General features: G+C 35.4%; 3 protein-coding genes across 3 annotated transcripts; 2 read left to right on the forward strand and 1 right to left on the reverse strand.

Moving 5' to 3' along the window:
* On the forward strand, positions 1-3981 carry LOC110782040 (petal death protein). The gene is made up of 6 exons (XM_021986102.2): positions 1-315; positions 2074-2147; positions 2366-2448; positions 2599-2623; positions 2980-3146; positions 3396-3981. The coding sequence occupies exons 1-6, from the start codon at positions 107-109 to the stop codon at positions 3756-3758; spliced, it is 921 nt and encodes a 306-aa protein (XP_021841794.1). The 5' UTR covers positions 1-106; the 3' UTR covers positions 3759-3981.
* A 3512-nt stretch (positions 3982-7493) lies between these two features.
* On the reverse strand, positions 7494-9818 carry LOC130468098 (uncharacterized). The gene is made up of 2 exons (XM_056837793.1): positions 7931-9818; positions 7494-7616 (listed from the first exon to the last, which is right to left on the reverse strand). Exons 1-2 carry the CDS (start codon positions 9078-9080, stop codon positions 7582-7584), a joined length of 1185 nt encoding a protein of 394 aa, XP_056693771.1. The 5' UTR covers positions 9081-9818; the 3' UTR covers positions 7494-7581.
* Positions 9819-12766: 2948 nt separating this feature from the next.
* Positions 12767-17301, forward strand: LOC110782039 (petal death protein). Its single transcript, XM_021986101.2, has 6 exons — positions 12767-13262; positions 15253-15326; positions 15427-15509; positions 15863-15887; positions 16328-16494; positions 16719-17301. The coding sequence occupies exons 1-6, from the start codon at positions 13057-13059 to the stop codon at positions 17070-17072; spliced, it is 909 nt and encodes a 302-aa protein (XP_021841793.1). The 5' UTR covers positions 12767-13056; the 3' UTR covers positions 17073-17301.
* The last annotated feature ends 1150 nt before the right edge of the window (positions 17302-18451 follow it).

Consider the following 18451-nt stretch of genomic DNA (forward strand, 5'->3'; position numbering starts at 1 on the left):
AAGCATACCATCATTCAACTCAATCACTATTCACTACACAATAAAAAGTCCTAACTCCTTCCTTCCTTCCTTCTCCGACCCCGGCCACGTATTATAAACCTAGAAAATGGGTTCTCTTGCTGAGACCAATGGCGTTGCCGTGGGGAGGACAACCGTGCACCGCTTGATCGCGGAGGAAGGATCAGTGTTGATGCCGGGTATCCAAGACCCCTTCTCCGCCGCTATTTGTTACAAAACTGGCTTCAAAGCTTGTTTTGTCTCCGGTTTTGGTGTCTCCGCTGCCCTCCTTGGCTTGCCCGACTTTGGCTTGCTCACGTATAATTCTCTTATCCCTTCTTAATTTTCGCATGCATGAACACGTCATTGTTGGAAATTGTGACAAAAAAAAATGCTAAAATCACACATCGACTATTAGGCTGTTAATGCCATCTAATGTTTAATGTTTTCAATCCAAATTTCAAATATGTTTACTCCCTCCGTCCCGGAATACTTGACCTGTTTTCCTTATCGGGCCGTCCCTTAATACTTGACCTGTTTCTAAAAATGGAAATATTCTAACAATATTATATTATTTCTCACTCCACCCCTATTAACCCACCTACCCCCTACTCCATACAAAAAATAATTAAAAATTCAACCCCTACTCTCCCCCAACCCCACCCCTTTACACATTTCCCACTAACTACATTAAAATAATACCCCACTATCAACTACTACCTATTAAATTAAATAAGTCAATTCAAGTTCCTTAAACTCTGTGACGGTCAAACCGGGTCGAGTATTCCGGAACGGAGGGAGTATTAACTTACCATGCACGTACGATTCAATTGAGGATTTGTAAGTTTCATCCGTAATAAAAAAAAGAAAATTAATTTGACGGGAATTCTACGTAGTTCACCATTGGCCAATAATTGCCACCTTAGTAGTGCGTACATGTATAGATGTACGATCCACTTAATACGGCAAATATCTAAATGCTTATATTAGGAAAGACTTTATATTAAAAAACAAAATTACTACGTAACATATTTAGTTGAATTATTCACATTAATCTTTGGTGTGATTTAGACTTGGTAAATGTCTTAATAAAAATGTTCATGGTTGGACATGAACTATAACTACAAAGCTAATTTTTGGCTGTGGAAATTGTACTTTTTTTTTTTTATCGTTAGTGACAGAGAATTAAAAAACGTTTTGAAAAAGTGACGTGTTAAAAATTGGGCGGCATTAACTAATATATACCAAAATACGAAGTATATACCTTTAAAAAATACAATACACAAGTACCCGTATAACTTTTCGTGATTAAGAAGTACTCGTATCAGTTTTTTTAAGAAGCTACATTTAATGAATTTCCAAACAAAAGGAATCATTTTTCTAAGCTTCATTCACAATATGAATGATTTAAAATGATTTTTTTTTTCTTTAAAGATAAATGAAACTATAGATTATTGAAATGCTTGGGAAATTAATTTTCAAAATTATCATCGATCTTTTTATCTTTTATTGTTGAACTTAATTTTCAATTCATGAAAAAAACCAATTTCAAAATTCTCAAATGTATACTTGGATTTTTTAAATTTTTTCCCCCTAGAGGAGTAGATAACAGAGGTGTACTTCAATGTTTTTTTCTTATAAAGTTTGTAAAATTAAAGGACATGAAAATTAGAGGTTGGTCCAACTCAAAAAATGTCAATGTTATTGTTCCCAACAAGTACGTATATCTTGGACTTCTTAGGCGATAAGTTCCTAAGTAGTCGTGTGAGATCTTATTAGATTCGTCTCAATAAATACTTTTTAAATATTAAATTTTTATAATTTTTTCTTATCCGTAATGAAAGATATTAATATTTAAAATCGTGTATTGACAAACGTGCCTAAATAATTGTGTCATTCTAAAAAGAACGGAAGAAGTATTTCATAAGGGTGGTTGTCTAGATAAGGGAGTGAAATTTTGGTTTGTGGTCTTAAAATAGTCTAGATAAGGGAGTGACAATTTAGTTTGTGGTCTTGTTAAAAAAACAGTATTACTTATTGTATATTTTAAACTAACATAATGGTTTTGTGATACAGGACTGCTGAAGTAGTAGGGGTTGTCCGAAGAATTACAGCTGCTTCTCCAAACTTGTGTGTCGTTGTCGATGGAGGTACAAAAAAAAAGCTCAATTAAATTAATACCATATATGTTCCTGGAAGTTTTTTTACGCTTTATAATATATATAAAAAATATGAAAATTTTGACTGTAAATTCTCACTATTATATATGGAGTACATTAAAATGTTAATTATCACGTGGGATCTTGTTATTTCAACGATTCAAATCCACTTTACTCATGAAAACGAGTAATTTTTTTGTCGGCGACAGACACCGGAGGTGGTGGCCCTTTGAATGTCCAAAGATTCATCAAAGATTTGATTGCAGCTGGTGCCAAGGGTGTTTTTCTAGAGGTAAAAAGAATTTAACATGTCACTATTATTGTACTACAACTCTACAAGAACTAGAATGTGACATTTATGAATAGGGGAAGAACATGGAACTTATTATGACATTCAATTCACTGCTCAGAATTCTCACATGTATTATTTGAATTTTGACAGGATCAAGTGTGGCCAAAGAAGTGTGGTAAGTATTTTGGACATTATCAATATTTTGCAACTATATACTACCTCCGTTTCAAAAAGATCTTTACAGTTACTATTTGCACGGATTCCGGTGCAATATTTGACTGTTAATATATCTAATTCTGTATGATAAAAAATTATAAAAATTTGATATTTATAAAATACATTTTGAGACCAATCTAACAAGATATCTCATGATAATTTTTTATAGATACAATAGTGAGATTTTATAGTCAAAGTTTTGAATTTTTGGCACATTTTTCAAAGCGTAAAGAACTTTATGAAACGGAGGTAGTATGGTATACCATATGGATAGTTAATAATTTACTTTCATGTTTATCTTATCTTATTTATTAGGTCATATGCGTGGTAAGGCAGTTGTACCTGTAGAAGAACATGCACTTAAAATTGCAGCAGCAAGAGAAGCCATTGGTGATTCTGATTTCTTCTTGGTCGCAAGGACTGATGCAAGGGCACCTCACGGTCTTCAAGAAGCTATTAGACGGGCTAACATTTATAGAGAGGTATAATCCTGAAAATGACAAATCACGTACTAGATACCAAAAAACACCCATGTGATCACAAAAAAGTTCATCCTAACTTTAAATTGGATAAAGCTCTTGTCTTAATCTTTATAATTAAGGATATAACAAATAACGACTTATTAGAAAATAATACAATCACAAAAGTTACTATTTTAGGAAACATGACATTCTGCGTAGACGGACTTCTTAAAATAACACAGTGTGACTAATGTCTTATTTTACTTGCAGGCGGGAGCTGATGCCACTTTTGTTGAGGCACCGGCTAACAGGGAGGAGTTAGACGAGGTTGTGAAAGGTGTGAAAGGTTTGAGGATTGCTAACATGATCGAAGGTGGAAAGACCCCACTACACACACCAGGAGAGTTTAAGGAAATGGGATTCCACTTGATTGCTCATTCACTCTCAACACTATATGCTACAACCAAAGCTTTGGTTGACATCATGAAGGTTCTTAAGGATAAGGGTACTACCAGGGACGATTTGGACAAAATGGTTAGTTTCTCCGAGTTTAATGACATGATCAGCTTGGAATCTTGGTATGAGCTTGAATCAAAATTCAAGAACTTCACCCCAAAATCTTTGGAATCCTAAGAATTGCAATCTAAAAACGTGCACGGTTATGCGATTGAATTTTGTCAGATTATGAAATTAGTTTATTAATTATTATGATTATTATTATTAAGAATTCGTTTGAAATAATGAATACTTGAGTAAATGTTGTGAGTTTGATTTCTTGTATGAGAGCATTGGTTAGATGCATTGTAATCTCTTCGGTTTAGTTATTCAAATATAATCTTAAGAGCTATTTTTTCTATATCAAGCGAATAATTATTGCTTTACATATTTTTGTTGAATGTACGGAGTAAGTATTAGGCATAATTTCTACTACGAAAGGGACGAGATATGATCTTTAGTATCGATACTAATGGTAAACCAATGTTCAAACACGTAAATACGGATTAATGTAGAACTATGGAAGGGACGAGATTTGATCTTTAGTGTTGGATACCATCCTAAAATCGTATAGAATTTTGATTTAAAAAAGGCCCAACAAATCTTGGACTATGGAAAAATTAAGATCCAGATTTTGTTGAAATCTTCAATAAATGCAGAAGCTAAGAAGAAGGGAAGTAAACTTAAGCAGCCATAAACGGAGCTGCACAGAAGCTTGTATTAAAGAGAAGTTTTCTTATTACAGCTTTTAGGAAATATTCTGTGATGATCATTGATTGAGGCTTACTCCTAATATATATAGTAAGCTAGTACACAGCTGTACCAACCAATCATATTACAGGAAATAAAACAACTAGCCAATCATAAATATCCTAGTTGTCACAAACAGACAAACTAGCTGACAAGTAACAGAATCAGTTACAAGAGCTGCATTCCTGTGTATGCTAGACCTGCCTTGTTATGCTGCACTTGCACTGGTGTGGTTGTTGGCTGTGTAGGCTGATCATGATCACCAACACCCCCCCTCAAGCTTGGGGTGGCATGAGAAACACCAAGCTTGGAAAGAAGCTCATAAAAATGAGGTGAAGGCAAAGCCTTAGTAAAGATGTCTGCAAGTTGTGACTGAGTAGGCAAATAGGTGAGTTGAATAAGGCCTTCCAACACTTTATCTCTTGTAAAGTGACAGTCAATTTCAATGTGTTTTGTGCGCTCATGAAACACTGGATTCTTTGCTATGTAAATGGCAGATTGGTTATCACAGTGAAGGGTGACAGGCTTCAAGTGTGTAACCCCAATTTCTTCCAACAATCTGACCAACCAAGTGACTTCAGCAGAAGCAGCTGCCATAGCTCTATACTCAGCTTCTGAAGAGCTTCTGGAAATAGTACTTTGCTTCTTAGATTTCCAAGAAATTTGTGAGTTACCAAACAATAGGATATAACCAGTGATAGATTTCCTGGAATTAGGACATGCTGCCCAATCACTATCAGAGAAAGCTTGTAAAGTTAATGTATCTGAGGCATGAAGAAGAATGCCTTGACCTTCTGAACCTGCCACATACCTAAGAACATGTTGGAGAGCAGCAACATGTGGAAGTCTAGGTTGATGCATGAATTGGCTCAAAAGTTGTACTGCAAAACACAGGTCTGGTCTGGTGTGTGTTAGAAAGTTTAACTTTCCCACCAGAGTTCTGTAAAGCTCAGGTTTATCAAACAAATCTCCTGTATCAGCTAGAAGCTTTGTATTGATAGGTAGAGGTGTAGGTGCAGTTTTGTGAAGGTCAAAACCACTGTCTGCAAGCAAAGATTTAGTGAACTTCTTCTGAGTTAAGATCACACCATTCTCCAAATATCCAACCTCAATACCCAAGAAATAGTTCATCATTCCTAAATCCTTGATACTGAAAACATCATTCAGATGCTTCTTTAATGTTTCAATGGTAGGAAGATGATTCCCAGTTAACAAAATGTCATCCACATAAACTGCAGCAAGAGTAATGTGATGTTCATCCCTTTTGATAAAAAGAGAATAATCATTCTTAGATTGTAGGAAACCTTGTGTCTGCAGTTCAGTGTGTAGCTTGGCAAACCATTGCCTTGATGCCTGTTTCAGTCCATATAGTGACTTTGTAAGCCTGCAAACCTTGTTGTTAGGATTAGGAATCCCCTCTGGCATCTTCATATATACTTCTTCATGGAGATCCCCATGAAGAAAAGCATTATTAACATCTAATTGGTAAATGGTCCATTTCTTGCTTGCTGCTAAAGCCACTATGCATCTCACTGTTGCCATCTTCACTACAGGGGAGAAAGTTTCCTCAAAATCAATCCCATATTGCTGAGTGTACCCCTGTGCTACCAATCTTTCTTTGCATCTTTCAAGAGTACCATCAGCCTTTAGTTTCACTTTAAACACCCATTTGCATCCAATGGGTTTCTTTCCATGTGGCAAAGTGACCACCTCCCAAGTTTGATTCTCAAGTAAAGCTTCTATCTCTTTTTCCATAGCTTTTATCCATTCAGGACTTTTTACTGCTTCTTTGTAATTCTTAGGCTCTATCAAACTGTCAATCTTTGCTACCATGGCATGATAGCTCTTGGGCAAGCTAGTGTAAGTCACCAGGTTACACCAGTGTGTAGCTGTATGACATTGATAATCAGCAAGATAAGTGGGAGGTTTGTGAACCCTTGTAGACTTTCTAGGAGGAGGATCTGTAAGATCCTGTGTGAAGTTTGGAGAATGGAAAGAAGAAGAAGAAGTAGATGAGTGAAGAGGAGTGGAAGATGGTGAATTTTGATGAGGAGCAGAAGAAGTAGTAGAAGTAGAGGGAGTAGCAGAAGATGGTGAATCACTATGGTGAGTAGAGGAAGAAGAAGATGAATGTGGTAAGTGGGGAAGAAAAGGTGAATTTAGGTCTGGATCAGGAAGAAGTGGTGTGTGTTTGGGAAGAAAAATATATGGAGGTAAAGAGTTGGTTCCAGAATGAGAATCTGGAAGATGGTGAAAGGGAAAATGTGTTTCAGAAAAAGTAACATCCCTGGAAATGCTTATTTTCTTGGACTGTGGATCAAGAATCTTGTATCCCTTCTGTGAAGGTGAATATCCAATGAACACACATGCAGTTGCTCTTTTATCAAATTTGGTTCTGTTGACTTTAGAAGTAGATGCATAGCAGAGACATCCAAATGCTCTCAAGTGTGCATAAGGAGGTTTGTGTCCATGCAATTTTTCATAGGGTGTCATATTGTCAATACTCTTCAAAGGCATTCTGTTAATCAAATAAGTGGCACATAGTATGCATTCTCCCCAGTACTGTATTGGTAGCTTTGACTGAAAGTGCAATGCCCTAGCTGTTTCTAGCAAATGCCTGTGTTTTCTTTCCACAACTCCATTCTGCTGTGGAGTGCCACTACAGCTAGTCTGATGAAGAATTCCCTTACTGAGCAATAAATTTTTCATCTCTCCTTCACACAATTCTAAAGCATTATCAGATCTGACACAAAGTACCTTGCTATCAAACTGTGTTTCAACCATTTTTAGAAACGAATCAATCACAGTTACAGCATCATTCTTTGATTTCAGAAGGTGTGTCCATGTAGTTCTAGTAACATCATCCACTATAGTGAGGAACATAGTACAACCATTGTGAGTTTTATTCTTATATGGACCCCAAGTGTCCAGATGTATCATCTGAAACCTTCTCTTAGTCTTAATACTGCTTACAGGAAAAGAATTTCTAGGTTGCTTTGCAGCTGGACATATCTGACATATACTGTCATTATTACAGGTAGTAGCTAGATTATCCACTACAAGTTTCATCTTAAGAAATGGCATATGACCAAGTCTAAGGTGCCATATCTTCACATCTGTTGACTCTGCAGTGGCTGAAAGACATTGTGTTGAACTTGTTACAACTGGATCTTCTTTGCTTGTGTCCACACTGTACAGACCTGATCTCACACTACCAAGAACCTGTGGCCTTTTCATTAAATGGCCCTGAAGATAGCATTTGTCAGCAGTAAATGAGATTGTACACTGATGATCCAAGCACAACTTATTCACAGATAATAAATTATATTGAAAATCTGGCACATGTAGGACACCCTTTAGCTGTATATTTTCATTTAAAATGACTGTCCCTCTGTGTAGAATGGCCACTTTCCTTCCATCAGGTATAGTTATGTATTCATCAGTTCCAGTGACAGGTTCATAGCTTTTAAACATGTTGATATTTGCACACATGTGATCTGATGCACCACTGTCTAACAACCAGCTAGAATGAGCACAAGTGAGAAAGCAAAAAGTATTACCTGCCATAAATGCATGGCCAGAAGCCTCTCCTTCATCATTCTGTGTATCTGTGGAACTCTTCTCATTCTGTTGTTTGGTTAACAAACTTAACAACTGAGTGCACTGATCAGCTGTAAGAAATCCTGGTTGTTGTTCCCTGTCAGTTTCTTGGAACTGTGGTTGATACTCTGTCATATCATCCCCATATGGTTCATCAAAGTAAGCTGTTGCTGCTGTTCTTTTGTCACTCTTAAAACCAGTGAAACCTGGAGGATATCCATGCAACTTAAAACACCTTTCTGTACTATGTCCATTGACCTTGCAATGATCACAATAATATGTAAATGGTTTCTTGTATCCAGTTCTGTTTCCACCATACTGATAAGTGTTCTTGTATCCAGTTTTGTAAGGATTGTTTCTTCCTTGTAAGTCATTATACCTCCTTCTATCTGCTATGAAAGCATGATTCTCTGTATGTTGCATGGGAGCACTGATCTCTCTTTGTCTTTCTTCTTGAGCCAACATCCTATAAGCATGAGTGATGGTGGGCAAAGGTTGCATCATCAACAAATTTCCCCTTGCAGTGCTTAAATGTTCCCCTAATTTCATTAAGAATTGCATCAGCCTTTGGTCTTGCTGCATCTTGAAGATCTTTTGAGTCAAGTTACATGTACATTGGTTGCAAGTACATGATGGCAGAGGATTAGCAGCACTTATCTTGTCCCAAATAGACTTAATCTCTGTGAAAAATTCAGCAATGTTCTGTCCTCCTTGTGTGATTTCTGCAGCTTGTTGTTCAAGAGAAAACAACTGTGGACCAGAAACGTATCCAAATCTTTCTTCCAGGTCTAGCCAAATCTCTCTAGCTGTGTTAAAGTATAACACACTTTTGGCAATGTTTGTGTCCAGATTAAACAGTATCCATGAAATCATCATGTCATTGCATCTCATCCAAGCCTGATAAGTGTCAGCTGTTACATCAGGTTTAGCTAGTGTTCCATTCACAAAACCTAGCTTGTTCTTTGATGACATAGAGATCATCATACTTCTCCTCCAATCACCATAGCCTTCTCCTTTAAATTTCACTGAGACTAACTGACTTGCAGTGTTATCTGTTGGATGCAAATAAAATGGACTAGCTGGATCTTGATTAGGTTGTAGAGTTGTCATGACTGATTTTTTTGAGATTGAGATTTTCTTAGAATAAAAGAAATAAAACTGAAAGTGTTTGATGAAGGATTTGATTTGAGGAAAAAGAAGATTTAGATGAGATGAGATGATTTTAGGATTTGATTGAAGAAAAAAAAAAAAAGCAGCAGATTATCAACAGAATTTTGCAATCAAACTAGAAAAAAAAAAAAATTCCACGAAGAAATTCAAGAAACAGAAGAATATCAACAGAATCACATACAGAGAATCTATCTACTAATCAGAAGATCATAATGCACCACTGATTCACAGAAAATCAGAAAAATACCAGCAGTTGAAGAACATACCCTCAAATTTGATATGCTTAGAATTCTGATTGAATTGTATCACTGTGTTTAGAAAGAACTACTGATTCAGGATCTGTGTTTACTGCTCTGATACCATGTTGAAATCTTCAATAAATGCAGAAGCTAAGAAGAAGGGAAGTAAACTTAAGCAACCATAAACGGAGCTGCACAGAAGCTTGTATTAAAGAGAAGTTTTCTTATTACAGCTTTTAGGAAATATTCTGTGATGATCATTGATTGAGGCTTACTCCTAATATATATAGTAAGCTAGTACACAGCTGTACCAACCAATCATATTACAGGAAATAAAACAACTAGCCAATCATAAATATCCTAGTTGTCACAAACAGACAAACTAGCTGACAAGTAACAGAATCAGTTACAAGAGCTGCATTCCTGTGTATGCTAGACCTGCCTTGTGATGCTGCACTTGCACTGGTGTGGTTGTTGGCTGTGTAGGCTGATCATGATCACCAACAGATTTGTTCTTAACCCAACCAGTAGATCACCAGGCATCAATCTAAATTGGGTATTTATCAAAGTATTATAATGAAAGCAAGAAAGATTTTAAATAAATGTAAATAAAGATATAGGAGATTTAACGTGGTTCACTAACAATGTGAATGTTAACTACGTCATCAGGCAGAGGAGTGAAAAGTTTTATTGATCTTGAGTAGTACAGATTACATAATACTACTAGATTATGATCTAGACAGTTTATATAGTACTCTCTAGAATGATGCGAGATCCCCGTGTTGGGCGTTGCAGTAAGGGATTTGACCGATTCAATGCATATTCTAACATATTCTAATAAATTGTAGGCTCTGTTTCTTCCAACGGAAAATAATTTTGCATATTTTGCAACCCTGAACAAATCAAATAGAAGAATATAGGAAAGTATTTTCGGTCAAAAGAAACATAGCCTTGTTATTATACTTTCATATGAAATAAGGATTATGGAGTAAATGTGCATTTGTTAACTAATTAGTTTAAAAACAAGTTGAACTCAACACATAAAAAATTAAAAACCATCTTTGGAAAACCGTAGAGTATTGGGCTAAGTAAAGCCCATCGAGCAATAAAGCCCACACAAGAAATATAAGTCATCTAACAGAGCTTATTGTAATCATTTTCTCTTATTTCATTGCTAGTAGTCTGTTTATTTAAGGGTATTCAATATGAGACCTTTTTCAAAGGAGGGGTCAACGTTTAAGTAGGGGTCCGAAATGAGAGAGAATGTTGTTAAACACGGGTTCTCATTGGATGAGTTATACTTTCTCCGATTTTTAATGTTTGTAACGTCTGTGTATCTAACATTATTCACATATTGGTGATTTATATGTAAAATAAAAAATAATCATGTAGGATCTTGTTAGATTCGTTTCAATTTGTATTTTCAAAATATTAACTTTTTATAATTTTTGTTAAAGAGAATTAAAGATATTAATGATTAAAGTTTTGCATATGCATACGTGAAAGTTACCAACGTTGCAAGTATTAAAAATCAGAGGAAGTATAGACAACCATTTTCATTTTTTTAACTTCTCAATAGATCTTATCTTAATAAAGGAAAGATTTTGTTGGAAATTAACAAATGAGAAGTGAGTTTTGAGATTAGAGTGTCGTCAATTGACATGTGAGTCTCAAAGCAAGTCCCACAAATAAAATTGATATTATGACTCACCATTAAAGAAAAAAGACGTTTAAGAAAGATTTTTATGTTGTAAATTTGTAATTAGAGGCTCGCCAATCACCATGTTGCGAGACACTCATTTTCTTTTTCCCTTTTATTTTTCTCGAAAGTTTAGATTCATACTCGACCAACCCAAATTTATTTGGAATTTACTTTTTATCTGATTTGCACCCTAATTTTCTCATTTTTTTTTGAGAGAAATAATTTTCTCATTTCTTAACCAAGTGTTAATTGACATTATTATCTTGAATGGGAACGACCATAACATTCTATTAAATCGCTTATTTTGACATCCATCACATTTCCTTAGCATTAAGATATGTGTCAAACACATATACTTTAGCTAGCACACATATCACATATGCATGCCGACAAAATCTATAGACATTCGATTCACTCATCATTTGTTAGTATGTACTATGTACATATGTAAGAACATAAAATGTTTGAAGCGGCGGGTTGGAGTTGTGCTCGAATATGATTAAAATTACTTTTTTTTTAATTGAGAAAATTGTGTTAAACTTTTAAATTCGTGTTTTTCGGATTGTGGTAATCATTATAAATGACGTATGACTTATTATTGTTGATATTTCTTCTCTCGGTCAGTAATAATAAATAAAGAGCATAAGATGTTAACGAATATGAGTGATAATAGTATTATCCTAGGACATTAAGTTATATTATAATCATACATACATCAAATCAGATAAGATCAGAAATTCTCCTCACAAATTAAATCAAATCATTTGCCCTATTTCAAAGACGAGGAAGACCCCCCCAGATATAAGAGGCATAGGGCTAAAGATCGAGAATTTTTTTAAACAACTCATATACCATAAGAGTTTTACACAAACTATATGACTCTATGAAGTGGTGGAACTAAGATTTTTTTCACGGAGAAGCCAAGGAAAAAATAATTAAAAAAAATGACTCAGTTAGAATTAATGGTAGCATAAAGGTTTTCTGCAAATCTGTTAACTAACCGAGCCAATGTTTTCTTTGGTACTATTATTATACTGATCAAATTTAACAAATATTTAGCACCTGATGGGAGAGGCCATGACCCCACCAACCCCTGACTGTATAAACAAGATGAGAACACCTAAGTAAAATTTAAATTAACTACATGCATGCATAGAGGTCGGGACTCTTTAATGACTTTTTTTTTTACCTAGGTAATTAGAAGAATTACTTTAATGATCGGCCAACACCTATCACATGTTAGCCAATTCAATTATGCAGGTCTATAGTTGAGTCACTTCCATATATTTTTGTAGATGACATGGCTCGATCATGTAACCTCTAAGTCACAAGGTGTGCTCCCGGCCAACTAATTATCACTACAAAATTATGCATCAATTAAAGATGAATTTTGAGACGGATACTATAAACGTCTCAAACACGGATTACTAAAATTTCGTCTCTAAATTAAAATCGAGATGGAAATGTATATGGAATTTCAAAAATTCCGTCTCAAATGTTTTTGAGACGTCCTATTTCTGTCTCAAATTCTTCTCTAAGCATCAGTTTGAGACAGATTTAGACTATATAAAGACCGAATTTCTCGTCTCTATAAAATGAATATTTTGTAGTGTATATATGTTGGTTGGACCCTTTAAATGACTTGGTTTCTCCATTTTGTGACACACTTGTGTATATCCCAAGAAAACAAAATTACAAATCACGAAATTTCCACTTGTTTGAAAAATACAACAATCTAAGCCACGAAATTTCCCACCTACTCTTTATCTTTTATGTTACAATTCTTACTAGGTACAAGAACAAGTACTACCAAGTGTTAGTGTTAGTGTTAGTGTTAGTGTTAGTGTTGTCTAGTAGTATAAATAGGAGAGCAACAAAATCAAAAAAATATCATCATTCCATAAATTCAGCTACAAAACACTGCAAAACTTATACCAAGCCACTGCATTTTTCTAAGTGATCATATTTCCTACAAATGGGTTCAATTGATGCTAGCAATGTGGCTGAGGGGAACACTACAATGCACCGCCTTATCGCGGAGGAAGGCGCGGTGTTGATGCCCGGTATCCAAGACGCCTTCTCCGCCGCCATTTGTGCCAAAACTGGCTTCAAAGCTTGCTTTGTGTCTGGCTTTGGTGTTTCCGCTGCCCTCCTTGGCATGCCTGATTTTGGCTTGCTCACGTATACTTCTTTCTCTTAATTAATTACTATGTTGCTTATGTATTGTCTTGTTTTAATGCTTTGTTGAACATGCTTAATTAATTTAGGATAGTTAACTAAGATTTTTGCATGTAAAGAGTAAATTAAATTTTGAAATCTTCAATGTGTACCACTTTCTCCTATCTGTTGTTATTAATGTGATTTTAAATATGACTGTTAAAGTAGGACGACATAACTATAGGGCAAGCCAATTAAGAGTGTGTTTTGTCATGAAAGATTAAAAATAGGTTGTTTGGCCTAATGGTTAATTGTTGTTAAGTACTCTAATGTTTAGAGGTTAAGTTAGCTATCTAGGGCTTGCAAATTTTACATTTATGTATTCTAATGTTTAGAGGTTAACTTAGCTATCCAGGGAAAATCATTTTACAATAAAAATGTTTTACGCCCTATCAAACAGAGTCTTAGTACATACCCCTTTCATATGCATGCAATTTTACATTTAGGGTTTGAGGACGATACAAAATTGAACAAAGTCGTCATAATTTAAAGTTGACATAGATATAAAATCATACTCTATGATGCAATTTCTCTGTATCATTAAGGGTTTATTTGTAGAAATCATGTATCCTTTTAATTATAAAGGGTTGAGTTAACTTGACAATGTTCAAAACGTTATTCGTATATTCACCATTTCAAGTTGTAGACTTGTAGTCCTTGGTTTTGAAACTGTTTATGACCAACATTGAACAAATGTCCTCGTAATTCCAAAAACACTCCCGTGATGAACAAAGTTAGGTCATGTGAGTCATGTGACTATTGTAAATTTACCTAACATTGTAGAAATGGACCTAATTCAAGTAATAATTAAGTGTATATGTTGAATTTTAAATATTCAGAGACTTCTCTCTATATCAATAGATAAGGTGATATAGAATTTATCTAGTATAGGGAATAGAGAGTTATGGCCTTATAAATTTATAACGGTTAAAACTAAAGGTCTAGAGTCAGCAATGTTATAACAGTTAAAACTAAAGGTTTAGAGTCAGCAGTGTTATAACGGTTAAAACTAAAGGTCTAGAGTCAGCAGTATTATAACGGTTAAAATTAAAGTTCAGCAGAACATATAACACGGTTGTATTCTTATTTGATTTCGTGTCAACTTGAAATTGTTCAAAAATATATCAAAATGTAAGTAATAAGTTGGATAGTAGCACAATACGACAAATCTATATAACTTGATCGGGTTCACTCGAGTTTGTGTTTGTATCATGTCATGTCAAGTTCGAATTTCTCTCATTAGCTTCTAGTCGTTTTCGTTGAGACTTTTTCTTTAATCATACTTTGGTGTAATTTGGTTTGAAAAGTATGTAAAAGACTAAAAATTTACTCCACCTAACAAACAAACAAACAAAATTTTCTTCTCTTTTTTTAGAAATGGGCCAAATGGGCCTAAGTCAGTATACACGTTTATGTCAAACTTTATATCAAAAAAAAGTCATTAGTGTATGCACCACCTTACCTTTTATAGAGTTAGTGATGTACTGTCTATGACCCATTTAGAAATCATTAGGGACCCAAGCTAATTATCTTGAGTCAAACTGAACTAAGAAATTACCATATGGTAATTTTGGAAGATAAGAATCCAAGGTATATGACCATGTGAAACTACTCTATTGTTGTCTGGTATGTTACTCAGACTCGAGTACTAGCATCAGACACAGACACATGTACGTGTCTAAGTGTGTAACACTGCTAAATAATGAAAATAGACCAAAATGAAATAATGGAGTACACATAGCCATATCAGAGTGTCGAAAATCCAACACGGATACTTGAGGTAAAACAAAGAGTCTCGAGTAACATATGTTGTCGGAATGTGAAAACTCTAGCAGTTAATATACGGAGTATTTAATCAAATCATACATAGGTTCGTGTTGACGTGTATTTGGTTCGTACAACGTATGTACGAGTAATATAATTAATTTGATGACATATTTTTTGATACGTACAGGACCACGGAAGTTACACAAGTTACTCGTAGAATAACAGCTGCTGCCCCAAACTTGTGTGTCATTGTTGATGGAGGTAACAATCAAACTAGTGTTTATCTTTCTTTATATTACATGATCAAATGACTTATTTCAAGGTAGAACTTACATAAGGTTTTTCTTTTGGGTATGCAAAGACACCGGTGGCGGCGGTCCTTTGAATGTACAAAGGTTCGTTAAAGAGTTGATCGGAGCTGGTGCTAAAGGTGTCTTTCTTGAGGTAAATGGTTCTCTACCAGACTATCAGTCTAGAATATGTCTTGAATCAGTCAAGTCCCCTTTCTACAAACCCCAGCACGCTCATCAACATCAATAAAACTTAATTCTCCTCTGCACGTGGACGTAGCTAACGCATTGTTAGTGAACCACGTTAAATATATGCGTTCTTTATTTGCGTTCTTAATTATCTTTCTTGCTTTTGTTATAACAGTATTCTTGTGGTGTACTATGTAGTAGCATAGGACAATTAAGTTTATGTATACTCTAATGGTATATGTGTATTTCTATTAGAATCTTAATTATGCCTAATTAGATTCAGAGTTGTTAAACTAACTACAATGTTTCTTTGGACAGGATCAAGTATGGCCGAAGAAGTGTGGTAAATATAAACATTTTTTGCTAATTTTTTTCATTTTTCATTAGTAATACTCCCTCCGTCCCGGAATACTCGACCCGGTTTGACCGGCACAGAGTTTAAGGGACTTGAATTGACTTATTTAATTTAATAGGTAGTAGTTGATAGTGGGGTATTATTTTAATGTAGTTAGTGGGAGGTGGGTTAAGAGGTGGGGTTGGGGGAGAGTAGGGGTTGAATTTTTAATTATTTTTTGTATGGAGTAGGGGTAGGTGAGTTAATAGGGGTGGAGTGAAAAATAATATAATATTGTTAGAATATTTCCATTTTTAGAAACAGGTCAAGTATTAAGGGACGGCCCGATAAGGAAAACAGGTCAAGTATTCCGGGACGGAGGGAGTATTAAGTATCAAGGATGACATGATTTTTCATTTTTTTTCCCCTTCTGTTGTATTATTTCTCAGGTCATATGCGAGGCAAGACGGTTGTCCCTGCAGAGGAGCATGCACTTAAAATAGCCGCGGCAAGAGACGCCATTGGAGATGCTGATTTCTTCCTGGTAGCAAGGACTGATGCACGAGCACCTCATGGTCTTCAAGAAGCTATTAGGCGCGCTAACCTTTATAGAGAGGTATCTTAACTTCTCCATCTGATCAATGCTAACATAGACTAAGACCGTCTGTCAAATTACCAACTCAATCAAAAGCTTAACCTGATGGTTGAAGCCCTAATATTAGTTTTATACTCTATCACCGTCAATATTGTAACACATATGAATATTCATCAATAGTACGCACTCTAATTAAGGAGTTTCAGTGAATCTAACACTACCTTGTATGATTTAATTACCTACAGGCGGGAGCTGATGCTACCTTTGTCGAGGCACCAGCTAACATCGAGGAGCTGAAAGAGGTTGTTAGGGATGTAAAAGGGTTGAGGATTGCTAACATGATAGAAGGTGGGAAAACTCCCTTACACACACCAACAGAGTTCAAGGAAATGGGATTCCACTTGATTGCGCATTCACTCTCAACACTTTATGCTACGACCAAAGCTTTGGTTGATATCATGAAGGTTCTAAAGGATAAGGGAACTACTAGGGATGACATGGACAAGATTGTTACTTTCTCCGAGTTTAATGACATGATCAGCTTAGAGTCCTGGTATGAGACCGAATCAAAGTTCAAGAACTTCATCCCTAAAGCTTGATTACTAGCCAGCCTATATATACATGGGATTTAAATATATGAGGTTGGAGTCACATATCATATAATTAATTTGTTATCACTTGTTTAAAAATATTGTTTAAAATTATGCATTTGAGTATTATTGTTGCTTGTTTGATTTCTGTTAAGTTGTACTCCTGCAGCAATTGAGTTGAGAGTGTAATTTTCTTCCTACTATGAAAATAAATGAAGTACTATTCTTATGATTGTTATTAGATTGTGTCAAAGATGGCTGAGTCATCACCCTTGATTCTGCTTAGTTTGTTAGGCACGTTGAAAATTATTAGGTGTAATCGGGTGCACTTGGGATGACATGGATAGATAAGGTGAATTCGATAAGCTTATCAACTTGGACGCATGGTACGATCTAGAATCAGAATGAAAGAAATGGATCCATTATTGTGCAATCGCCTTAATTATGCAATTGCAAACCCCTAAGTGCTAATCCTACACCTAATCCTAATAGAATGTGGAGTGTAATGACCAAATTTTAGTGCAATGGCCCGGCCCATTAGGAAACTAAGCATCAGCAGGCAACAAACTACGGAGTAGTACTTAATTAGATGTGTGATTTCACATTAATGAATGAACTTTAGTTTTTTTTTTTCCTCTTAAAATTCGTTATAGTTTTATCAGTGATCGATCAGTAAGTATGGAACTCACGAGAGTGTTAAAATAACTCGGGATATGAGCTACTCGTAGAAGGAAATAAAACTTTAATGAAAATCTAGAATGATTGTGTTGCCTTACTGAGTTAGTGTTACTCCCTCCGTCCCGGAATACTCGACCCGGTTTGACCGACACAGAGTTTAAGGGACTTGAATTGACTTATTTAATTTAATAGGTAGTAGTTGATAGTGGGGTATTATTTTAATGTAGTTAGTGGGAGGTGGGTTAAGATGTGGGGTTGGGGGAGAGTAGGGGTTGAATTTTTAATTATTTTTTGTATGGAGTAGGGGTTAGGTGAGTTAATAGGGGTGGAGTGAGAAATAATATAATATTGTTAGAATATTTCTATTTTTAGAAACAGGTCAAGTATTAAGGGACGGCCCAATAGGGAAAACAGGTCAAGTATTCCGGGACGGAGGGAGTAAATACTTACGGTAGGTATGAATATGTACGTATGATATGCTACAAGTTCAAATCCCCACTCCCTTGTCCCGTTGTAATTTGTAATCCCCTATAGCTTATTCGGAACAAAAATAATGTAGTCTTTCTTATGATATGCCCATAGTCGCATTAGTGATAGTCAGATAGTGCATCAGTACAAGCTAGTTAGGTAGATAGACATTATGAGGGTGGGGTGGCTAAGGCTTGGGCGTCAATGTTGAAAGTCAGTCAACTCCAAATGTATCTATATCT

This window comes from Spinacia oleracea, chromosome 2 (genome assembly GCF_020520425.1).
Source record: "Spinacia oleracea cultivar Varoflay chromosome 2, BTI_SOV_V1, whole genome shotgun sequence".
Lineage (NCBI taxonomy): Eukaryota > Viridiplantae > Streptophyta > Magnoliopsida > Caryophyllales > Amaranthaceae > Spinacia > Spinacia oleracea.

Bases quoted from the DNA above. Each gene is read 5' to 3' on its own strand.
- LOC110782040 (XM_021986102.2), top strand. From the start codon at position 107: ATGGGTTCTCTTGCTGAGACCAATGGCGTTGCCGTGGGGAGGACAACC. The intron at 316-2,073 runs GTATAATTCTCT...TTTGTGATACAG, and splicing joins CCCGACTTTGGCTTGCTCAC to GACTGCTGAAGTAGTAGGGG. The intron at 2,148-2,365 runs GTACAAAAAAAA...TGTCGGCGACAG, and splicing joins GTGTGTCGTTGTCGATGGAG to ACACCGGAGGTGGTGGCCCT.
- LOC130468098 (XM_056837793.1), bottom strand. From the start codon at position 9,080: ATGACAACTCTACAACCTAATCAAGATCCAGCTAGTCCATTTTATTTG. The intron at 7,617-7,930 runs GTAATACTTTTT...TGCTATCTTCAG, and splicing joins TGGCCATGCATTTATGGCAG to GGCCATTTAATGAAAAGGCC.
- LOC110782039 (XM_021986101.2), top strand. From the start codon at position 13,057: ATGGGTTCAATTGATGCTAGCAATGTGGCTGAGGGGAACACTACAATG. The intron at 13,263-15,252 runs GTATACTTCTTT...TGATACGTACAG, and splicing joins CCTGATTTTGGCTTGCTCAC to GACCACGGAAGTTACACAAG. The intron at 16,495-16,718 runs GTATCTTAACTT...AATTACCTACAG, and splicing joins GCGCTAACCTTTATAGAGAG to GCGGGAGCTGATGCTACCTT.